This window comes from Lissotriton vulgaris, chromosome 1_1, assembly GCF_964263255.1.
Source record: "Lissotriton vulgaris chromosome 1_1, aLisVul1.2, whole genome shotgun sequence".
Classification (NCBI taxonomy): Eukaryota; Metazoa; Chordata; class Amphibia; order Caudata; family Salamandridae; genus Lissotriton; species Lissotriton vulgaris.
Genome location: NC_141685.1, coordinates 1,635,843,896 through 1,635,866,513, shown reverse-complemented (window position 1 = coordinate 1,635,866,513; position 22,618 = coordinate 1,635,843,896). Strand labels below are relative to the sequence as shown.

The window sequence follows — 22,618 nt, the reverse complement described above, 5'->3', positions numbered from 1 at the left end:
GTGCAAGGTTAAGGGCACACTGGACCAAAAGAACTCTAATCCCAAGATACCAGAGGATGCCTTGGAAATCAGCAGTATGACGGTGCACATCAGTGAGAAGCCTTTCCTAATGGATGCATTTATTACCCCTTTATGAGGGCATTGCCTATTCCTAGGGTTGTGGCCCTGATCATGAAAATACTAAGGTTCTGATTTAGAAATGGTCAGACGGGTATTCCATCTCAAGCATAACGGATATCCTGATCACCTTTTCACAAGTATAGTATATTGCAGAGTGCTACCCGTCACATTAGTGGCAGAGTACCCGTCCACTGAACTTTAAGTAAAGCCCTATGTCTTGAGTCAGCTCTCAGTACAAATCACGGTAAAGGACACTAAAAAAGTAGGATCACATACAAAGTGTGTGTGTGTCCGTCTGTCTGCCTGCCTGCCTGTCTTTTTGTCTGTCTGTTCATTCGGATCCCCAAAGGCTTACAGAAGTTAAAGTAGACCATACCTTACTCTCTATTTGTGGTAGTGTGGGCTATCACTAATGCTGTATCATAGGGTAGTGTTAAGTATTTATTGTACACACTCAGACAAGAAATGATTTCACACACGTAAAGACCGAACTCTGACCAATTGTGGTTTATAAAATTATTTTTATTTTTTTATTTTTTATGACTAAGCCAGACTTGATGCAGATAGGTAAAATAATACTTTTCTCATATATGCAGTTACAGGTATGTCAAATGTTCAGAAATAGTTGAAATTACTTTGTTACTTTGTGATTATTTTTTAGATTACTTTTCAGATAACTTTTTCTACTTGGTGTGATATAGCTAGATGTCACACTGGGTCCTAAGTTCCCAGTTTCTTAAGTTCTCATACAATTTCCAACTCCACACAACTTTTTTCACAGAAAAGGAGTCAATGCAATCCTATGGGGAGGAAATTAAGTTATTGATTTAAAGATAAGTACTTGGTTGTGGGGGTTGGGTTTCTGGGGTTAGAACCAAGGTTCCCCCAAGGTCAAGTATGCATTCAAAAAGCACCCTCACAGGCACTAGGGCGGCCGGGTGCAGAGTGCTGAGGCCCAATGTTTTCCAATGGGGGATAGGGGCCTCCGGTTGGTGGCTGCTCACGGGCACGCCACTTGGACGTGGAAGCAAAGCTTCTAGGGTTTAGCTGAGGTCAAAGGGGTATCCAAGATACCACACAAAGTGCACCCACAGCAGCACTTGGGCAGCCGGAGGCAGGGTGCTGATTTGGCATCCAGTGCCATGTTGTTTTCAATGGGAGTTGCTGGTGTTGGGTTTTGGCCACAGGCTCGGTCAAGGAAGTCTTCTGGGAGGAGCCAACAGCAAGGCAGGTAAGTTGGAGGGCTCAGGGACGTAGGTGCACCTCCGCTCCTCTTCTCCAGGGTGCAGGGGGCTGAATGCAGGGGTGCTTTTGAGGTTGGATTTCACCTTACAGGGCCACTTGCGGTTGGGGGGGGGGGGGGTTTGTCTCCGTACAGAGGCTGCAGGTGACATCTGGGAGTATTGCTGTGGTCAACCCATGGTGGACTCACAATCTGGAGCGCTGGGACACCTCGCTGGGTCCGGTGGGCCACTTGGGTCGATGGCTTCTGGTGCATTGGTGTTTCCAGGCTCCGGGTTACTTTGTCCTCAGCAGGCTCAGAGTCTCTCTTTGGTGATTCTTTTGAACAGAGCTGCTGTTCACAGAAGATCCGGTCTTTATTGAAGGCAGCCAGTCCGCCCAGGGGTTCTGGAAGTCGATGGCTGCAGGATAAGGCGATTTCTGGCGCAGGATCTATGGAAACTGCAGACGGGTACGGCAGGACTGGGGCCAAGTCAATTCTTCTCTGCAGTCGCCTCTGCTGGACATCTTCTTTTGGTGTTCTTCTTCATAGGTTGCGAGAATCTGTCTTCTGGGTTCAGGGCTGCCCCCTAAATAATGTATTTAGGGGGCGTTTTAGGGGTCTTGAGGTCAGTAGGCAATGGGCTGCTGACCTTAGGGTGACTACACCCTTGGTGTGCTCACCTTACATGGGAGAGTGGGTACAATCCCTAACCCTAATTGGAGGGTGCCTACCATCTGGAAGATGGCAGGCACTGAAGAGTGGGATTCACCTCACCTCCCCCACCTGAAGGGGTGGGGTTGGCAGAGGTGGGCACACCTCCTGGGCTGTTCAAATTTTTCCCGCCTGTCCTCCAGCTGTAAAGAGGTGAGACAGGAAGGGGGCCTGCTCCTGATAGCAGGAGATGCTGGGGGGTCTCGTTACAAAGGCGGCAAGGCCTTTGAAGCTCCACTGCCACAGATGACTCTTCCTGACCTGGGCGAGGTGTGACCAGGAAAGGCTTTGTTTCTCGGCCCAGGGAGCAAAGGTTCCCACTCCAGAGGTCCAGGAACCTATTTTGTGGTGGCTGGCTGGTATTTACGAGGCAAGGAACCTACCAATGGCTGGTTGTTTTTCAGGGGACATCTCTAAGATGCCCTCTGAGGGCATGGTATAATAAATCCCACATTAGCATCAGTGTGGGTTTATTATGCTGAGAAGTGTATTACCAAACTGTCACGGGGTTACGACAAACACCATACCCGGTCATGAGACTGCTTTCCTCTCTTCACAGTCAGAGGACTCTTCTGAATATTTTGCAGCGGCGGACTTGGACCCGGACGCTCTTACGCTGACTCTCACACCAGGTCCCTTTAAGTGGGAGAGGCCGCCCGCAGAATCTGACCCTGACGTCATTTTCCCCCACTTCATATGAAAGTGGGCCAACAACAGCGACGGCGGACGAAAAAGGAAAGGAGAGACGGGACACCAACACGGAAAAGAAAGTTGACGTGTCCAAGAACGCCGATCCTGGAAAACGGGACCAGAAGGAGAAGATTCGAGGAAGAGAAGACGACGCCGATGTTCCAGTCCTGATTGCGGAGGCCGAACGGATTAGAAGCTCCGAATAGCCAGAAGGACAAGGAAATCGCTCTAATTCCAGCCACGCTCACGGAAGAGCGTGGCTTTCAGAGGTGCAAACCAAGATTAAGGGCTGGGTCGGGAGGCGGGAGAAGGTTCCTGTTCCCCGTTTCTGTTCCCCGTTACGATCCACCTAATCCCCCACCTCCTTAATCCACTCGTCCCACGCTTCTACACTCCTCCCCACAGTCCACCAATTATCATTATTAGAGCACGTATGTAAACACCGGGTGCCTCCTCACTCCTTTCCCCTTCTGGTGACGGAAAAATAATCCGAAAATCATACCAACAAGTTGTTTTGTTTATTGTTCTTTTTGAGGCGACATGGACCATTAAAAAGAATCTGTCTGAAGAAGCCCTCTAATGGTAGAGACCGAGAACCCCAGAGATGATTCTTTGTGAAGATAAGATGTATTATTCCCTTATGAATGAAATAAAAGACTGAAATAGAAACAAATTTTAAAAATGTGTGGAATCCTTATTGTCCCGCTTACACAAACTTAACAGAATTCATTAAAGCCATTATGGTGCTGTGGAGTTCGTAATGACAAACTCCCAGACCATATACTCTTCATGGCTGTACTACAGTTACAATGTCTAAGAATGGACTTAAACACTGTAGGGGTACAGTGCTCCTGCAAATGTACCCTCACCAGGGTATAGTGCACCCAGCTAGAGTGGTGTCTCACCTATACCATAGGCACTGGGTTGCAGGCAAGGCTCACGGGTGTCTATGCCATGCCGACTCTTCACTTTTCTCTGCACCAAAACATGCAGCCTGTAATGTGTGTGTGTGTGTTAGTGTGTGTGTGTGTGTGTGTGTGTGTGTGTGTGTGTGTGTGTGCGTTAGTGTGTGTGTTAGTGTGTGTGTTAGTTAAGGTACAGGACCTCTAAGGGTGTCACAATATATGCTGCAGCCCTTCAAGGCCTTCCCTGGTTACAGTGCCCTTGGTACCTAGGGTACTTTTATCAAGGGACTTATATGTGGCCAGAGAGTTGGGGGTACAAAGGTTCAGTTTTGGGAAAGAACACTGGGAATCTGAATGACAGGGACCCAGGGCACATCAAGTCAAAGTGCATTAGAATTCTGACAAAAAGTGTGTTGGGGGGGTGGGTACTGCAACAGAAACACACTGTGAGAAGTTGGCCTGATATGTAGTGCTCACTATTCTAGTGATCACTGTGTATCATTCCAAAAGACCCTTATTAATGATTGGTTGTAAGTCAACCTTATAGACCAGCTATCCTAGTAGCATGGACAAGAGCAGTCTTTAGGCTAAACTCTAGAGGGCGTGTTAAGCCAGCTGTTATACCATCACATATACCCCTTGAACACCAAGTGAAAGGACACCACACAAGTTGTTATGAAAATAAAAGGATATTTATTTATAACACAACAACCCTGGACTCGTTATGAGGACAGGGTGTTAAGCACAATACAAAACTCTTAAAGAAATACTGCGAGTCCCACAATTTAGACAAATGCCCGAGGGGCATGAAAAACCATATACTATGGAAGTGGAATGCGAATTACTAGCAGGTAAGTAACTATTCTCAGAGACTTTAGAATCGCTAGGCCTGCAATGCTGAACCCTTAGATTAGAAGCAGGAGGTCTAGGAGCGCGTGTTCAGAGTGGAAACTCTCACGCGTAATGCGGGACAAAGTCTATGGAGGCCAGTAAATGCAAAGTTAGTGTTCTCGGGCGAACCCGACTAGGTAGGTCAAAAACGAAAGTGGATCTAGGCACTTAGAGAGTGGTCCTATGCTGGAGCACCGAGGTACTCTATTTACCTAGCCCAGGGGCTGCGGCTGCATAGGGTTCAAGTGACGTCGGGAATCCTCGTTGACGAACCAGGAGCCTGAAGTGGAAGTTGCTGGCAGGCGACCAGTGAAGATGTTCCGGGCTGATCCAAGGACGGATCAGTGAAGAAGGATACCTGTAAGCAGAGGGGACCGAGTTCTGAATCACTAGCCAGTGATTAGGTGGGCACCAGGATGGCACCGGATGAAGTCACCTCGACCAGGTGAGTGGGCGACGCTGGGCTCTGCAGTCTCTCGGACCAGGAGGCGTTGTCAGCGACCAGGATGGAGGTGCGAGCTGTCTCACGAAGGTATCTGCTGTCGGCGATGCTGGACCCAGGATTGGGGCAACAACTCTTGGCAAATGCAAGCCCACGCAGTGGACTCAAAATGGCGTCTGGAGTGGACCAGGAGGGTCCGGGGTGCTCCTCTGTTGGAGGGGAGCGAGGGCTAGTCTAGAGGAGCTAGACCAGCGGTGAAACAAACGTAGGACGTCGTCTGGAGGGTCACTAGCCAACGGGCAAGTGACCGGACAACGTGGCAAGCGACACAGAAGCAAAAGGGCCCCACGCAGATCTGGGGGATGCTGGGGGGCTGGACTTCGGTGCTCGTGCTGCTTGGGGTTGGGGCTTCTCTTACCCCAGTGCACCCACTCGAGGGTCCCTCGGCGGTCGTGCTGGTTCAGTGTCGTGCTGGTTCTGATGATAGCCGGGTCCTCTGGTCTCGTCGCACCCACGGTTCTCAGCTGTGCTGTAGAGGCAGGTAGAGGTCGAAGATGGGAGGGAGTCCGGGTCTCGTCGTGCTGGCCGGTCTGGTGCCGGAGGAAGGACGTGCAGCAAACCGCAAGATACTTAGTTGGTGCCTGCTGAGGCAGGGTGACTACTCCTTAGTCACAAGGGAGAAATCTTGAGAAGAAGTCTTGAGTTCCTTTCGTGGAAAGTAGTTTCAGGATTCAAAGATGATCTAATTTGGAAGGGTCCCCGCTCCTACCTTTATTCTAAAGAAAGGGGCTGGCACGCGACTAGGTCCTGCCCATGGGTGGGACCAGGAAGGGGGGTGGTTACACCCCTCTCCCCTGCCCGGACTTTCCCCAGCTCAGGGGCTGGTGTGCCCCTGGAACTGGTTCAAACCGGCAGATGCATAGTGAGCACCGGGGTACCACTTGCAGTCACCTTCCTCCTGAGCCCTGCCTACCTGGTTCCGGAGGAAGGACGTGCAGCAAACCGCAAGATCCTTTTTTTTTTTTTTTTTTTTTTGGGTTCAAATCTGCTTTATTGAGAAAAAAGACATAGTAAAATACACAGCTTGGATCGCCTACAACCCGGAGGCCGGCAGCGAGAGAGGAATTGCAATACACAGCCTGTTTGTCGGCATCCCGGGGGCCCAACGGCACATTACAGATTGAAACAGCGTAGCCTCTGTGTCCGGTGACGTAGGCCAAGCTAGGATGAGCAGCAGTCAAACAGGTTTTTTTGAGCGAGAGAAGACTCTCACTGCTGTTTTGTAGATTGCATAACAGGAACCAAGAAACTCCCCAACCAAGTTACAACTAAGAGGTAGTGCATGACTGCGTAGTGGAAATGTGTGTCAATGGTGCATTGTGGCGGTCTCAGCAGGAGGCGCGGTGTGGGTAGTGATGTGTCCAGTGCTTATTCTCCAGGGTCGTTGGAGTCCGTGGGGTGTCAGTCTTAGAAACCATGGGGTATGAAGGATACAACTCGCCAGAGGAGGCGATCTCACGTCGCGATGGCAATGGGGACGTGTAGGCACGGAGAGGGGAGAGAGGGCAGTCCTGCCCAGGCAGGGCAGCTCACTCTACGGGGAGTCTACGGGGGCAGTGAGCCATGTCCAAAGAGGGAAGGCCGCGAACCCACCCCGAGACTACAGGACATGTATCGGAAGATTGTCAGTGGCGCTGGGGAGTGGCAGGCTCGTCATCCGACTGCACATCGTCGTTTGAGCGTTTAAGCAAGTAGTGTACCAGTGGATCCCAAATGTCCCTGGGTCGGCACGAAAGAGGCAGCAGTTCAGCAAAGGTGGTATGCTGGTCCTGGCAGTATGTTAAGTCAGTTAGCCAGTCTTTGAACTTGGGCGCTCTACCCCTGCTCCAACGGCAAGCAACACGCCGCTTGGCCAAAAGCAACGCCATGTCAATGAATTTTCTGTATTCTCTAGGCAACTGCTTGGTGTATCCGAGGACGGCTACCAGTGGGTCTGCAGGAATTTCCTCGTCTACCATCTCCGCAACGGCCTCGATGACCTGTCGCCAGTAGTCGGCAATCTGGGGGCAGGACCACGCCAGGTGGAGAAAATCAGCATGTTCTGCACGACAACGTTCACAGCGATCGTTATCGGCAATCCCAAATCTATGCTTCCGGACCGGCGTGTAATATATTCTCTGAAGGAATTTGTAATGTATAATTTTTAATCTGCAACTGGCAGAAATGCGGGAGGTTAATGCACAGCAGTGCTTCCATTGGTCGCCGAGAGATCCATTCCAAGCTCCGCAGACCAGTGCAGTCGGGCAGCAGAGGCTTGCAATGGGGCAGCACCTCGGAATTGGCGGTAGAGCCCAGAGACCAAATGGGTCCCATCCTGTGACCCTAAAAGGAAGTGTAGTGGTGGCAGGATCGCTGGCTCATCAGGGTAGTCGGGTAGGATGTCCCGCATCCCGGCTCGTAGCCGAACATAGTAAAAGAGTTCAAGGGGTGTATGTTTGTGCGTTCTGAAAAAAAGGTCAGCCGATTTAAAATGACCGTCGTGAAACAGATCTCCCCAGCAGGTGATAAGAAGCTTGCCACAGAGCCGCTGGAACCCCAGCTCCGACAACAAGGAAAGCCGCGGGTGATAGGTAAGCGGTAGCCTGGGGGAGTAGGGCAGTGTGCACAACAATCGCCGAGCGATGCGGCGCCATGCATCCAATGTGCAGGATACCGAGGTATCTGAAGTGTCGATGGAAGTCTCGGGACAGTGTAGCAGGCCATTCAGCGGGAGCGGGTGTACTATCCAGTCTTCCACCGCTATATGTGGCATGAAGGGAGTAGGAGCCATCCAGTGATAGGCAAAATGCGCCTGTACGCTCAAATAGTATGTTTCAAAATCGGGGACATCGAACCCTCCCTGGTCATAGGGAAGGGTCAGCGTTGACCACTTTAATCGGGGAGATTTGCCACCCCAAAAGAGTCTGCGCAGCTCTGTGCGGAGTGTCTTGTAGAAGAAGGCACCAGGGTAGTAGGGGATATTGAGGAAAAGGTACAGGAAGCGGGGCAGTATCACCATTTTTATGAGGGAGGCCCTCCCAGCCATGGAGAGTGGCAACGTGATCCACCTATCGACGGAGGCAGTCAATTTGGTTATGGCTACTCCATAGTTGGATCGGAGTGTCTCGTCCTTGTCCCGAGCGATACGGATCCCCAAATAGCGAAGATCGTCTCGGCACCATACCAGTGGATAATCAAGGGGGAAGTCGTGCACCGCGTCCATAAGAGGAAAGAATTGCGATTTAGACCAATTGATGTGAACACCAGACAACCCTCCGAAAAGGACGAATTCACGAAGCAGGGGATTGAGGTGTAGGGTCGGGTATTTAACGTACAGCGTGATGTCATCCGCATAGAGGGACACATCGATTTGCCGCTGCAGGCATTGTACCGCTCCCGCTCGGTGTAATTGACGCAAGCGACAGGCCAGAGGCTCAACCGCAATAGCAAATAATAGAGGCGAGAGCGGGCATCCTTGACGGGTGCCTCTTGTAAGGTTGATAGGCTGTGACAGTTTTCCATTTATTAGTACTATTGCCGTCGGGTCCGTGTATAGGAGGCGCACCCAGGCCAAGAACAGTTTAGGGAACCCCATACTGGCCAAGACCGAGAAGAGGTAGGGCCATTCGACAGAGTCGAACGCCTTGGTGGCGTCAAGGAACACCGCCGCCACTGGGACGTCAGGGTGGACTGTACGGAGCAGGGAGAAAAGGGTGCGGAGATTATGGGACGTGGATCTGCCCGCCACAAATCCAGATTGGTCGGGTAGGACAATTCTGGTCATGAGCAACGAGAGTCGTGTAGCTAGAATCTTGGCCAGGATCTTGACGTCGCAGTTTAGAAGGGAAAGTGGACGGTAAGAGTCACAGGAGGTGGGCTCCTTATCTGGTTTCAGGAGGGAGGTGATAACTAACTCGCGCATAGAGCAGGGTAGTATCCCGTCAGTTAGGGATTCGGTAAAGACTTCGCTAAGCACGGGCGCCATAATATCGATATAGGCTTTGTAGAATTCGGCTGGAATGCCATCAAGCCCCGGAGCCTTACCGTTTTTGAGGGACATGATGGCCTCACGAACCTCGTCCAGCTCGAAAGGCGCCGCTAGAAACTCCCTATCCCCATCGCTAAGCCAGCAGAGTGCTACTTCGTTTAGATATTCGGCGTATGGTGCGTCCGCCTCTGCTGTGGATGTGTATAGTGTCGAGTAGTGTGCTGTGAAAGCAGTGAGTACCGCATCTGAATCTCTAATGGTGGCACCAGTCGCATCGGTAAGTTCTAATATAGTGTTGTGTTCTCGTGGTAGACGTGTGAGTGCAGCTAGTACTTTTCCAGGCCTATCCCCCTCACAATATCTCCGGGCCACCCAATGTTTGCCCCGGTACTTCGCTTCCCTGGCAGCCTCTTCCTCGTATTTGGACAGTGTCTCCCTAAAGGTTACCTGTAGGCGTGGGTCAGTATCCGCCGCCATTTGTAGCTCTAGATCCCGCAGCTCCCCCTCCAGTGTGGTGATGGTACGCAGGATATCTCGTAGTACCCCGTGGCTTTTGGAAATGCAGAACCCCCTGATAGTGACCTTGAAGGCCTCCCATATGTGCTCAACTGACTCGACCGAGCCTTTGTTCCTAGGGAAGAAGTCCCTAATCTCCTCTCCCAACTCAGTGCGGAAGAGGTCGTCAAGAAGCACATCGGGGCCTAGCCTCCACTGTGGTCTCGGACTGTCCCACCCAGGAGTCTGGAACTGCAACCTAACAGGGCTGTGGTCTGAATAGGTTCTGGGCAAGTGGTCAACTCCTAACAGTCCCTTGGTAATGTCTCGGGTGACCAGAAAGTAATCTAAGCGCGCCCATGTCCCGGTGTGAGATGTGAAGTGCGTGCCCTCTCGTCCTATGGGATGTAGGTGTCTCCAGGCATCGAACAGTCCACCCTCTTCCACCACTCCCTCCAAAGCTTCCCTGGCACGAGGCTTGTAGGAACTTACACCATCTACTCTGTCAAGGGGGGGCGCTAGCGCCAGATTAAAATCACCACCCCAGACGATGTGCTGCGCCCCAACGGAAACAATTTTACCCCACTGTGTGGAAAAAAAAGCAGGTGAGTCAACATTCGGTGCATACATTGAGACAAATAAATAGGTGTCATGTCCCACCCTACCCCATAGCAAAACATACCGCCCCTCCCCGTCCACCTCCTCCCCAAAGCGGTGAAAAGGTACGCCACGGGCAATGAGAATCGCCACACCCCTCGCATAAGACGAATAGGAGGAAAAGACGCGGGTACCAGCCCATTTCAATGCAAAAGATGTGTCCCTTCCCATGGGCATATGTGTCTCCTGCAGCATGGCAACCTGTACATGATGTCTGTTTAAGTAGGCAATAACATTCCTGCATTTTTTAGCATCGTTCAACCCCCGGACGTTCCATGACAGACATGTCAGTCGCGCAGTTGTGTTCATAGCAGCCATGGACATAGTGACAGTAGAGGCGTAAATGCCCAAGGGGGCCAGATCAGGAATCCACATCCGCCTCCGCAGGACCAAACCACACACCAAGTTAGCAAATAAATACACAGTCTATGTAGTATCAACCTCACGAAATCCACCCCCCCCACCCACCCCAGCATCCCAAACATGCCAGTAGCCATGGATCCCCCTAACGTGACCCCCCCCTCCCCCATCCCCACCCCCCCAACTGTAGTGAGGCAAACAGCCAAACAAACAAGTAAATGGGGAACACCCAACAGGGGTACATCAGAAAGTACGCACTGCCACTATCCGGCCCATAGCTCCAGAACTATACCGCCCTCGGTGGAGTCTAGGGCCGAAAGAGTGGTCCTTGGTATACGTTACCACTGGGGTGCAAGGTCCAGACAGTTCGCCGCTCCTGTATCTCCCCAGCCCACAGGTGGTGAGTCGTTGCCAGCTTGTAGGTCGGTAGGATGCTTATACAGCTCAGAGTACGGAAGGTCCATCAGTCCTCATGGTGCGCTGGAGGTAGATCAGCATTCTCCTGTTCGTCCGCAGGTACATGGTCGTCCCTGCGCGCTCTTCGGATCGTCTTTAGGAAGTCCTCAGCTTTTTGCGGGTTGGTGAAAAAGCGCTGTTTGCCCTGGTGGGTAACTCTAAGCTTCGCAGGATATAAGAGGGCATAGTCTATTTGGGCTTCCCGCAGTTTTTTTTTCACTGGAAGGAACTTGCGTCGCTCATCTTGAACCATCGGTGTGAAGTCGGAATAGATGGAGAATGTGATGCCTTCATACCGCAGTGATCTCTGAGTCCGGGCAGCTCTGAGGGCCGTATCGCGATCGCGATAATTCAGAAGTCGAGCAATTATAGGTCTCGGTGGCACGCCAGGCTGGGGCATAGGTGCCAGGGAGCGGTGGGCCCTCTCCACGATGAACTGGGACGAGAAAGCTTCCTCTCCGATTGAGCCCTTGAGCAATTTCTCCACATATAACTCCATCCTGCCCGTGTCCGTGGACTCCGGCACATTTGTAATGTGAATGTTATTCCGGCGGCTGCGCGCTTCCAAGTCCTCGTTCTTTGCCGCTATGATGCGGAGGAGATTGTCCATTCTTGCCAGCTGCGTCGTGTGGGCCGTGGCGGCATCGGTGTTGTCGGAGATTCTCTGTTCCGCAGTTGTGAGGCGCTCTTCATGGCGATCCACCTTGTGGACCAGGGCGTCCAGTCGAGCCGTGACGCCATCCACCTTCTCCACAACGGTGGCGAAGCCTTGACGCATCTCCTGTATCAGATTGGTAAGGTCTGCAACAGGAGCAGAAGGTGGCGCAGGCTGCGGAGGCGGTACGCTGGGCCCCGGGTTCATCTGTGCCGATGTGGCGCTTTTGCGGGTGTTGTCGAAGCTCAGCTTAGGCTGGCGAGTCTCAGGTCGCCCCATGGCAGTGACCGGAGTTAGGTGAGACGTCGAAACTGAGGGATGGCAGCGCACTGCAGGTAAGAACCAGCCAGCAGCAGGCAGGTAGGTGTCGGGCTCGGTGTGCTTCGAGATACCGCAATACGGTCGTGATCAACAGTAGCGCTGCGTGGTTACCAACCGTTCAGTGGTAGTGGCTGTATGTCCAGGCCTGGGCACTCGGCCGCAATATCATGCACTCGCTGCGTGGATGCCAGGTAATATATGGGTCAAAGTACCGGCATCCAAGGCTGGCTGCAGGGTCAGATCCAAGGGAGCAGGTTACCAACACAGCGGCGGGGCGTCACGACTCACCGGTCGGCGCCTCTCGGAATGGCGGCTGTGTTGCGCGTGTATAGCCCCCAGCGCACCCGGCTCCCAATTTTGCACAGCGTTCCCCAGGCGGGTGCTGCGGGTAGCGACAGCGGGACTCTGCACATCAGGGGGCAACCCCAGCCCCCGGTCGACAGTCCTGGCGGACAGCGCCGCGCAAGCCCGGGTCTGCAGCGCTATGGGCGACGGGTATGGTGGTCTTGAGGAGCCGTGGCAGCAGGCGTCGCAGCAGGAGCACCTTCCTCTCGGAGCCAGCAAGGTGACGGCTGGGGGGAGAGGGGGGGGAGACCCAAGGCGAGTGTCAGTAGCGGCCGCCTACCTTCACAACCCCCTCCGCATGCCGTCCCAGAAAGGATCAGGAAGGCGAGGTCTCGGTGCGGCCTGGGAGCCTCGTGGCAGGCCTCGGGATCGCGTAGTGGCAGTGTCCGTGTGTCTGCCTCAAGCAGCTCCAGAGCGAGAGCCGGGCATTTCTCAGCAGCCCGTAACTTCGGCTCCAGGGCTCGTAGGCACTCCAAACTTGGGACGAGTGCAGAGGGCACCCCTCCGATGCGGAATCCGGTCTTCTGGGGGCGATGTGGCACCCCGTGGCAAAGGATCTAGGTAGGATCAATGACCAAGGAGCGGGAGCTGCAGGTTCAGGCAGCCATTCCGCAAGCGCGCCCTCTAACGCCCTCGCAAACCGCAAGATACTTAGTTGGTGTCTGCTGATGCAGGGTGACTACTCCTTAGTCACAAGGGAGAAATCTTGAGAAGAAGTCTTGAGTTCCTTTCGTGGAAAGTAGTTTCAGGATTCAAAGATGATCTAATTTGGAAGGGTCCCCGCTCCTACCTTTATTCTAAAGAAAGGGGCTGGCACGCGACTAGGTCCTGCCCATGGGTGGGACCAGGAAGGGGGGTGGTTACACCCCTCTCCCCTGCCCGGACTTTCCCCAGCTCAGGGGCTGGTGTGCCCCTGGAACTGGTTCAAACCGGCAGATGCATAGCGAGCACCGGGGTGCCACTTGCAGTCACCTTCCTCCTGAGCCCTGCCTTCCTGGGATACACAAACCCTGTCTGGGATGGTGCTAGCACCGCACCTGACAGGAAACCCTTTGTCCAAGTTCTCCTCGCTGGAAGGACTCCCAGCCGCAGGAGGTCAGACTTGTGTCTGTGGTGGCAGCATCCATTTTGTGATGCTGAGGCTCGAGTTAGCTTTAACCGGGGTTCACAGTTACATACATATCGTGTCCCTCTAGAAGGGTGGAATGCTAACCCCGTCGCCAGAATTGGCGAGGGGTTAGTATTCCAATTCGTATGACACCTTACTCGACATCTTTTGATAAAGCCATACCAAAGATAGCAAATAACCCCGAGGATTATAATGCACTTAAGAGTATATGGTACGCGTTATCATAGAACAGCTATTAGGACTTGGTTCCGCAAGCTGCAGACGGGCTCAGCTCATGCCAGAGCACCATCTCACATAATTCCAAGCACTCTGCCTTCAGGATTGTTAAGGCCTGCCGTAGGAGTGACTGATAGGAATACATGTGTCCATTTTAGGGTTAGATATAGGTATACTATATCTAAAGCAAAGGGTGATTACACCACTTTGCCCCAGCTGTCGTGCAGCCAGTTGTGTCAGATTTAGATGGCCAGCCAGGGGTGGCATAATACATGCTGCAGCCCCTGGTAGGCCCTGGGTACACCTATGCCCTGGATACAGGGTCTGATAAGGTGGCCCAGTACCAATTGGTAAATGCACCTAAGGTACACGTGTCAATTTAGAGAGAGAACAGCTAGGCTGTGGGTCTGATTAGCAGGCCCACAGCCAGGGAAGTCGTAAACCAGTGAAGCAAAAATCTGGGGTGATCATAGGATTGCAGACCCTACTCTCCTACACACACTTTCCTACAGCATGTGTGTGTATAATACAGTTATTAAGGCAACTTAAGAAGTGGAGTGTAGGAGAGTAGGATCTGCTTACTATGGTTACCCCCACTTTGTTCTGGTGTTTCACTGTTTTTCGACTTTAGTCTGGCTGGGGCCCTGCTAACCAGGACCCCAGCCTAGCTGCTTCCTCTCTAAATTGATTGCATGTACTTTAGGTATACTCCAGATTGGTTACTGGGTTACCAATGTGAGTCCCTAGTATATGGTACCTTAGGTACTAAGAGCATAGGTACCCCAGAGGCCTACCAGTGGCTAAAGCATGTATTATGCCACCCCTGGGAAGCCTTCCAGAATGGCGCCACAGGTCTGCCCCTGCAGCCTGGGAAAGGTGGTGCATGCACCCCTTACAAAGATATAGGTTACCTATATCGAATGAATGTGAATGAATGTATGTACCTTATTCGATAAAAACATTTTATCATAAAAGTCTGTACATCCCTGTACAATCGTAATATTAATTCCATAAATCCATTGTACATACAGCATATATAAACCATTTAGTAAACAGATTAAAAATATATATATACAATAAAACACGTAGAAAATCTCATAGAAATCTTATAAAGTATAAAACCTTTATCAGTCCAAAGCCAGAATTTTTTAAGAGGGGATCGCTTTTAACAGCCTAGTACGGGTCTGCCAAGAGCTACCCAAAAACTTTGCTACCCCGCATACTACCATCAGGGATGACGTGTCGGTGGACAAGACGCGTAAAGCCATCTTGTGGCATCTGAGGCCCAACTCCTTACAAATTGGTTTTATCCAAATTTTCCTAGCAGCCTTGTAAGCAGGACAAGCAAAGAGAAAATGGGCCACAGACTCCTTAGGGGCAAAGCATTCGGGGCAGGAAGAGTTGGGGAAGCCTGACTTTTTCCAACCGGCAGTGATTGCATTTACTTGGAGGGACCCAACCCTCAGCTTTAGGTAGAGAGATCTGTCCCTGGGTTTTTCTATAAAATCCAGGAAAGGTTCCAAACTCCTCACAGGTTTATGTGACAAAAATTTCTCAGTGAGGGACCCCCATTTACAATTACATAGCTCTTCCTGCTGTACCCAGTTCCAATTTATCCTCTTTAGTATTTGTTTCGAGGGGGGGCATTGGCTATCCCAGGCGTCTCTCTGCCCTAGTTTCACGACCAACTGCCTGAGATTACCCAACCACTTGATCTTATTTCTGGTGTTGAGTTTGATTAATTCATCAAGGACAGTTGCCTAGTTAGCCAACTCTGGTGTTCGTCTGAGGCCAGCCCAGAAAAGTAGCGGACGCAGACAGACTATATCTTTTAATGCACGCTTCCCCATATCTGGAGCAAAGGTTTTATAGGAGTAGAAACGGGGAGTGAAACCAAGTCTCTTAGAAATTTATTTTCAGATCTTACTAAATCGGTGGGGTTTTCCGACCCCCATAGCTCTGATCCATAGACTGCCGATGACAGTGCCTTCCCTGAATACATCTTAAGGGCCGGGGCTATAGGTTTACTCATAGACTCTCTATGTACTCTTAAAAATGCACCTGATCTCTTATGATTTAAAAGCATTTTGGCCATATGATCTTTCCAGCTCATCCGGCTATTCACCCTTACCCCCAAATAATCAAAAGAGTCTACCATCTCTAATGGAGCGCCATTGAGGGAGATGTTCTTCCTGAACCTCTTTGAGGGTGACATGGCCATCAGCTTCGTTTTAGAGGTGTTAATGGTAAGGCCATTCTCGTCTCAGAATGAGCTAAAACGATCTAACAACTTTTGGAGGCCTGCTGGGGTTTTTGATAACAGGAGGTTGTCGTCTGCAAAGAGCAGGGTGGGCATTTTCTCCCCCGCCAGGACTGGGGCGTCGGCCGAGATCTCCCTCAGATGGTCCACCACCCTGTTTACAAATAGGGAGAACAGGGTCGGCGCCATCACACAGCCCTGGCGGACCCCCCTGCTCACAGCTACCCTCTCTGTCAGCTGTCCATTATCCCCCCCATCTAATCCTAGCATAATTACTCTCATGCAGTTTCACTATGAACTCAAGCAGGGCGATGGGGAAGCCAAGTTTTTGCAATACCTGCCATAGTTTATGGCGTGGCACCAAGTAAAAAGCCATTCTGAGGTCTATAAATGCCAAGTAGAGGCTACCTTTACCTATCGTAACGGTCTTCCAGTACACAGCAAAAACTCTGAATACTTGGTCCATTGTGCCCACCTTTTTTCTAAAACCCGCTTGGAAGTGGGAAAGAATACTCTTTTCTTCTAGCCATAACCCCACCCTCGCGATAATGACCCTGCCAACCACCTTTTGGATCACGTCAATCAAACTGATCGGCCTGTACTTAGCAGGGTTATTTCTCTCCCCCTTTTTAAATACTGTCACAACCTCTGCTCCCTTCCACGAGTCCGGGACTGGATAGCCTCTTGTAATTAAGTTCATTATTCGGGAGATGAGGTTTGCCCAGGATTCGGGGTCATATAAAAGCAGGTCCCCCGAAAGACCATCAGGGCCTGCTGCCTTACCCAGGGCTAAGTTCTTTATAGCCACCTGCACCTCAGTAGAGGTAAATGGTTCCTCTGGAGCCTGGAGTTCTGACCCAGGGTCAACAGCGTTAGTCATCGGGGGGCCTGGCTCAGCGCCACCACAGTACAAGTCATGAAAATTTAAAAACCATTGCTGTTCTGTTATATGGTTAGAAATTGGATTATTTCCTCTTCTCTTGGCCTTATTAACTAAATCCCAAAATAACTTAGAATCTTTCTTCTGGGACGCACATTCGAGATCCTGCCAGTGTTGTACCTCCCAGTCACGCTTTGCTAGCACTATTGCCCTGGCATAGGCCTTTCTAGCTGATCTTACTAAGGATGGATCTTTTTTAAGCAGTGCTGAGGTTAGCATCCTCCTCATACCCTTACACTCGGCCGTGTACCAAGGAAAACTTGTTTTTTTTGGGCACTGTTTCCCATCATAGAGAAACACTGACCCAGTTTCTCAATTATGTTGTTATAATCTTTAGCAAATGAGTGACCCACGGGACAATCAATTGCCCCCTCATATTGTTTCAGCACATCAGTGAACAGTGTTATATTGTCACTAATCAAGTCTAGAGTTCCTACCTGGCATTTCACCTTGTCCCACTTCAGCCGCCGGTTGCAATTCGAAAGCGCAACCTCCTTCGTTAATTTTGGGGAGCTTGTACTTCTATTTACCGTAGTTATTTCCCAATTTAGTCTAATACATAGGGGGTTGTGATCACTGTCTTGGGACGGTATCACTTCCATATCTAGTAAACTGTCCCAAAGGCGGGTGTCTATTAAGATATAATCTATACGAGATGGGCTATTAAGCTATTGAATGTGTTAGCCCCGTCTTGGTCTGAGGGTGTTCTTCCATTTACCGCTCTTAAATTATATTCTAAGGTTAGGGCGTTGATCTGAATTGCCCTAGGGAACCATCTTTTGATAGGTGCCAGCGTCAAGGTAGGTATGGACCATTTAGCATCTTCCTCTGCTGTTCCTAGGAAATCTTCCCCTCTTAGGGGTTTGTAGGTACAATTTAAGTTTCCGCCATAATATTTTTAGAGAGTGGGGGGCTATTAGCTAATTCAGACTCAAGGGCTGTTATTGTAGAAGACATTTGGGCACCCGGGGATCCTCTCGCGTAGATATTATACATTTCTACGTTGTTTGACTTCTGATTCCCCTTAATGGTAAGATGTAAAAGGTCCTCTGATATGGAATTATTAGTTGTAATTACCCAATTTAATGCTATCCTAACCCAGATGTGGAGCCCACCTGATGGTCGACCTTTCCCTGAGCTTGTTGCGGGTGTGTAAAAAGTGGAATACCCAGATTTATATATTAGGTAGGTACTCCAGGTCTCCTGGAACATGCAGACATCAAACTTTTCGATGAAAGCACCGTTACCTATATCTACCTTTAATGACTGATACATATAAACCTATAAGTCACTCCTATGGCAGGCCTTATCAATCCCGAAGGCAGAGTGCTTGGTTTTGTGTGAGAGGGTGCCCTTGCATGAGTGGGACCCCTCTGCAGCTTTCGGAATCTATTCTCTGATGCTGTTCTGTGATGCAGCCAGACCATATATTCTTAAGTGCATTATAACCTTGCGGTAAATTCTAACTTTGGAATGGCTCCATGGAAACATGTCGTGTTTGGTGTCAAACACTTTGGAATCCTACCCCCCCCCCCCTTCCTTCTAGAGGGAGAAGACATGTACACACTTACCTGACCGGTAATAGTTTAAAAGAGCCCCAGCATCACAAGAATGGATGCTGCAGCCACAGACACGAGTCTGGCCTCCTGCTGCTGGACGAAACTTTGTCAGGGGAGGCCTGGACAATAGGTTTCCTGTCACAGAGAGGTGTAACCACTTCCCAGACAGGCTTTAGTGTATTAGGGCTGGGTGGGTGCATTCATAGAATGCTTTTCAGACAGTGCTGGGGGCACACTTGGTGTCCCTGTGCATACCCCAGTTCCAACCGGTTGCGGGGCACTCAGCCCCTGCTCTGGCGTGAAACTGGACAAAGGGAAAGGGGTGTAACCACCCCCTCCCTGGGTCCTCCCATAGGTGAGACCTTAGAGTAAGTCCTACCCCTAAACTTAGTATAAGTATAGGAACCCAGTCCTTAGAACTTCAGATTATCCTGGACTAAACTGTGCAACATATATCCTGGAACTTCGACATTCTATTTCGACTAGAAGACCGAAGGATCTCCCTTGTGGTCAAGGAGTGACTCCCCTGTTAAAACAGGCACCAAAGAAGCTTCTTGCCGGTCTGCATTTCCAAGGCTCCTGACGGATTTGTGACTCAGGATACGGACTTCCAGACTTCTCAGAGGCCGACATGAGATTACAGCTAAGCTGAGACCTGCAGCCCTCACGAGAGACGTCGGACCGGAACTCCTGGACACCGTGCTCATTTGCAAGTGCATCGACTTCCCGAGCTTTCCCGAAGTTGTGCATTGGGCTACTTGTAGTCAAAGCCCGAGCACCATTTGCTCCGAAGATTGTGGGCCTACGCTCCACGAGTGTTCCATGGGCCTGCTTCTAGCATTACCCCTCGAGGCTCCTTCGCGATCCCTGGTCCGTCGACTGGTGGTTTCCCTCGAAGGTAACTCTTTTGTTTCTTGTGCTTATCTGGTTGCTCCAGACATACTCTGACTCTCCGCCAAAGTGTGAGTCCCTCAGACCTTGCTGGTCTGCTCCAAAGACAATCTCTGCGTGGGTTGCTGTTGCCAAGGTTTGTTGGGTCCAATCTGGATACCGACGCCTCAGCACTCGACATCCTTAGTGGGACAGCTAGAATTTAGCTCCTGGTTGTCGTTGATGCCTCCTGGTCCTCGTGACTGAGTAGTCAAGCTTCACCTTGTGCACCTGAAATCACCCGATATCGGTGGGCATCTACTCATCGCCTTCCTGGTCACTGGCTAGTGACCCAGACTCTGTCCCCTCTGCTTTCAGGTTCTTCAGATATTTGATCCAACCTTGGATCCATCCGGACACTTTCCACTTGGACGCCTGCAGCACTTTTCAGCAGTTCGCCATCGAAAACTACGACGAAACCCAACACGAAAAGACACCTATGCACCCGGCTTCCCTAGGTGAGGTAAGTCGAGTACTCCAGTGCTCCCGTGGGTATTGAGTCTAGAACTGCCTAGTTCTAAAGGGGTTTGCTCCAAGTCCACTTCTAAGTTTTCCTAATCTTTAAAATTCTAATTGCCACTTTCTCCATAGAAGTCAATGGTGATTCGCCGCTGTGTTTAGGCACTGCACGCGTCCCCCGTGGGTCCCCTGTGTCACTACCTTGGGTGGTTCCTGGTGGCCCCAGTGGTTCTACAGGCCCTAGGCCTTGTCTCTATGTCTATCATGGTTCTTATACCACTTTCTTAGTATATGGTTTGGTACGCCCCTAAGGCTAACCGTATATTATGCTAATTTACTGTGTGCTAAATACGTTTACTGTGTGTACTTTTGCTTCTAGCCTCATAAAGAGACTAGAGGGATGTGTTTAGAATAAATACATATATTTTATATATATGTATATATATATATATATATACCTGGTGTGGTTCTCCTTTCATTTGGTCATTCACAAGATTATAGACTGGTAAAACAAGCTGCTTTACATTCCTTCAAGACTTAGCCTGAAGGCTGCTCTCCACAGCTACCACTAGGATAGCTTTCTAAATAGGTTGTCTTTAACCCTACCATCAATAAGGGTTGTTTGGACTGGTGCTAGGTGCCCACTAGAATAGTGGACAGCATATGCGAGGCCAACTTCTCACATGGAGTACAGATGAAAAGCCATTGATGAATATAAGGGGCCAGAAGCCATAATTCAAAGTATCTCGGACATAGTACAGGATGGGATTTGGGCTGTTCAGAATTACTAGATGCTTAAATATTGGGCTAAATTATTGTGTTAAAAATATGGGAGGCGTTAAATGTCGGTGAGCACGGTAAGATTCATAATCGGAGGAAATATTATGGGTGAGCTCTACGTTTGACTATTGCATTCAGGTCTAGAGACCATATCTGTAGAAGGGCGGAGATTAGAAACAGTTGAGATATGCCATCTACAAGACCATTCTTTGGAGAAGACTACACTAGAATCTTGAATTGCATGTTTTTGTTTGTGTCTCAAATAAATTACCCATTATTGTTATTTTAGATGTTTACCCTGTTAATAATTAATGTAACATAGCTAGTACTGCAGGAAGTCTCTCCATAACATACCACAGTTATCTCTCCAGTACTTGAGATTGTTCAGCTTTTCAGTGTTGTGTAACTTACGACTCAATTATAATCTTCCCTCCATTTCCTCCATTGCAGGTTCTTATTCCGAGATGCCGGCAGGACAGACTCCGATATTTGGCCCTTCAAGTATCGGTAGTGGGGATGGTGGTGAAGGCAGCAGCTTGAAGCAGACCAAGGAGAAATCTGTTCTTATAAAGGAGGAACCAGGACTAAAGTTGGTTGGATATTCTGCACATGACCACAGAAAGAACCTGAAAGAGGTAAATGCAAAACAACTACCTACTGGAGCTGCTCAGTACACACTCTTTCGCAAATGCTGGATGAGCCCAACCAGCCCTATTGGTGACTGTTTCCTGGGTTTCTCCGTTTCTTTGAAATGTTTGAACTGGTAGTACCTTGCCGCTACTAAATACAGAAATTCTAATGCTAGGTTTAGAAAATGCTTGGTTGCTTACCAAAGGGAATAAATATCAAGTAAAGTATACTAGTATTGAAAGTCTGGACTGCATTGTCTCCTATCCTAAAAGTCATATTTTGCCTACAGGGCTTCAAGAAAAATCTACATATGTAAAATTTCTTCATCTACCGACCAGCCATGGACTAAGTACTAGTCCATCACCCTTGATGTTCTCCATTATCCACTTCCTTTGAGTATCCCTTAATACACCTTATAATTGTGCATAGAGGTCTATGGTGCTGCCTCGGACCGAGGAAGTGGGTCTAAAGATACCACTACATTTTTTTTCCTATTATACTGTACCTGGTGAACTGCTTTGTGGAATTGCTTCTCTGGTGCTTGCAATCTTTAAGGCATACAGCCCCGTTAAATATTTTTCAAAAGAATAAATTATGTTTTACATACTTCTCTCCTATGGAGAATCATAAATGTTGCCAGAAAATTTGTTTTATAGAGGACACCATATTACCACTTCTGGGCAGTGCTTAATTTGTGACGGTGCTTGCAGGTGCTTAGTACAGGCACCTATTTCTTAGGGCCGGGTCTACATGTGATATCAGCTCACTAAGGTCACACTGCCACCCCGGTGATGAGCCAATATTGCATGTAAATCCAATCCTGCCTGGGTTTAGTGTTGCCGGATTGGGATTTGTGCGTAAGATATTTACATTTGGACGCTGCCCACCTTAGCAAGAGGCACACGGACGGCATGAACCCACTGCCTGAAACTGCCTCGATAGGGTCCCTGCCTCAGCATAATTGCAATCAAAGTGGCGCTAGTGCGCTACCAAGGACTGCTTGAAAATGGATTTTAAGCACACCCTGTTCCTCCTTGACGGTGTTGAATCGGCAAGTGTTTCCTTCCGAGTCAGACCAATGCAGATCAGTGTCCCCACATATCACTCCCCCAGTATATTGCGCAGCTGCAGCGTTTAGTCGACTGAACATGCAAGCAGCGTGTCGCACAGCAGCAGCAGGCCTCAGTTTTAAACCAAATTTCAGGAAGTAAGTAATGATTTCGTTTTCGTAATAGGCGCTTATTGTAGAGCTAATCTTTTGGTATTTTGAAAATAAAAGCATTCAATACTTGTCAAAGTACTATTAGGAAAGTAAAATCAAATCACCCATGTCGGACTCTGGTGGGCGGCATCAGAAAGGGAGCGGGTCAGGGTTGAGGGTGGAGATGCCCCTCTCTACTTCTCTGGGTTTAGGA

At 49.9% G+C, this 22,618-nt stretch overlaps 1 protein-coding gene across 1 annotated transcript in view; it reads left to right on the top strand.

Annotated features, from left to right (window-relative positions):
• The window catches only part of LOC147750963 (uncharacterized), a 199,901-nt gene that overhangs the window by 129,160 nt on the left and 48,123 nt on the right, over positions 1-22,618 (top strand). The window contains exon 7 of the mRNA XM_086937406.1: positions 21,024-21,208. Coding sequence (XP_086793532.1) covers positions 21,024-21,208 — 185 coding nt within the window. The remainder of the gene's footprint in view (positions 1-21,023; positions 21,209-22,618) is intronic.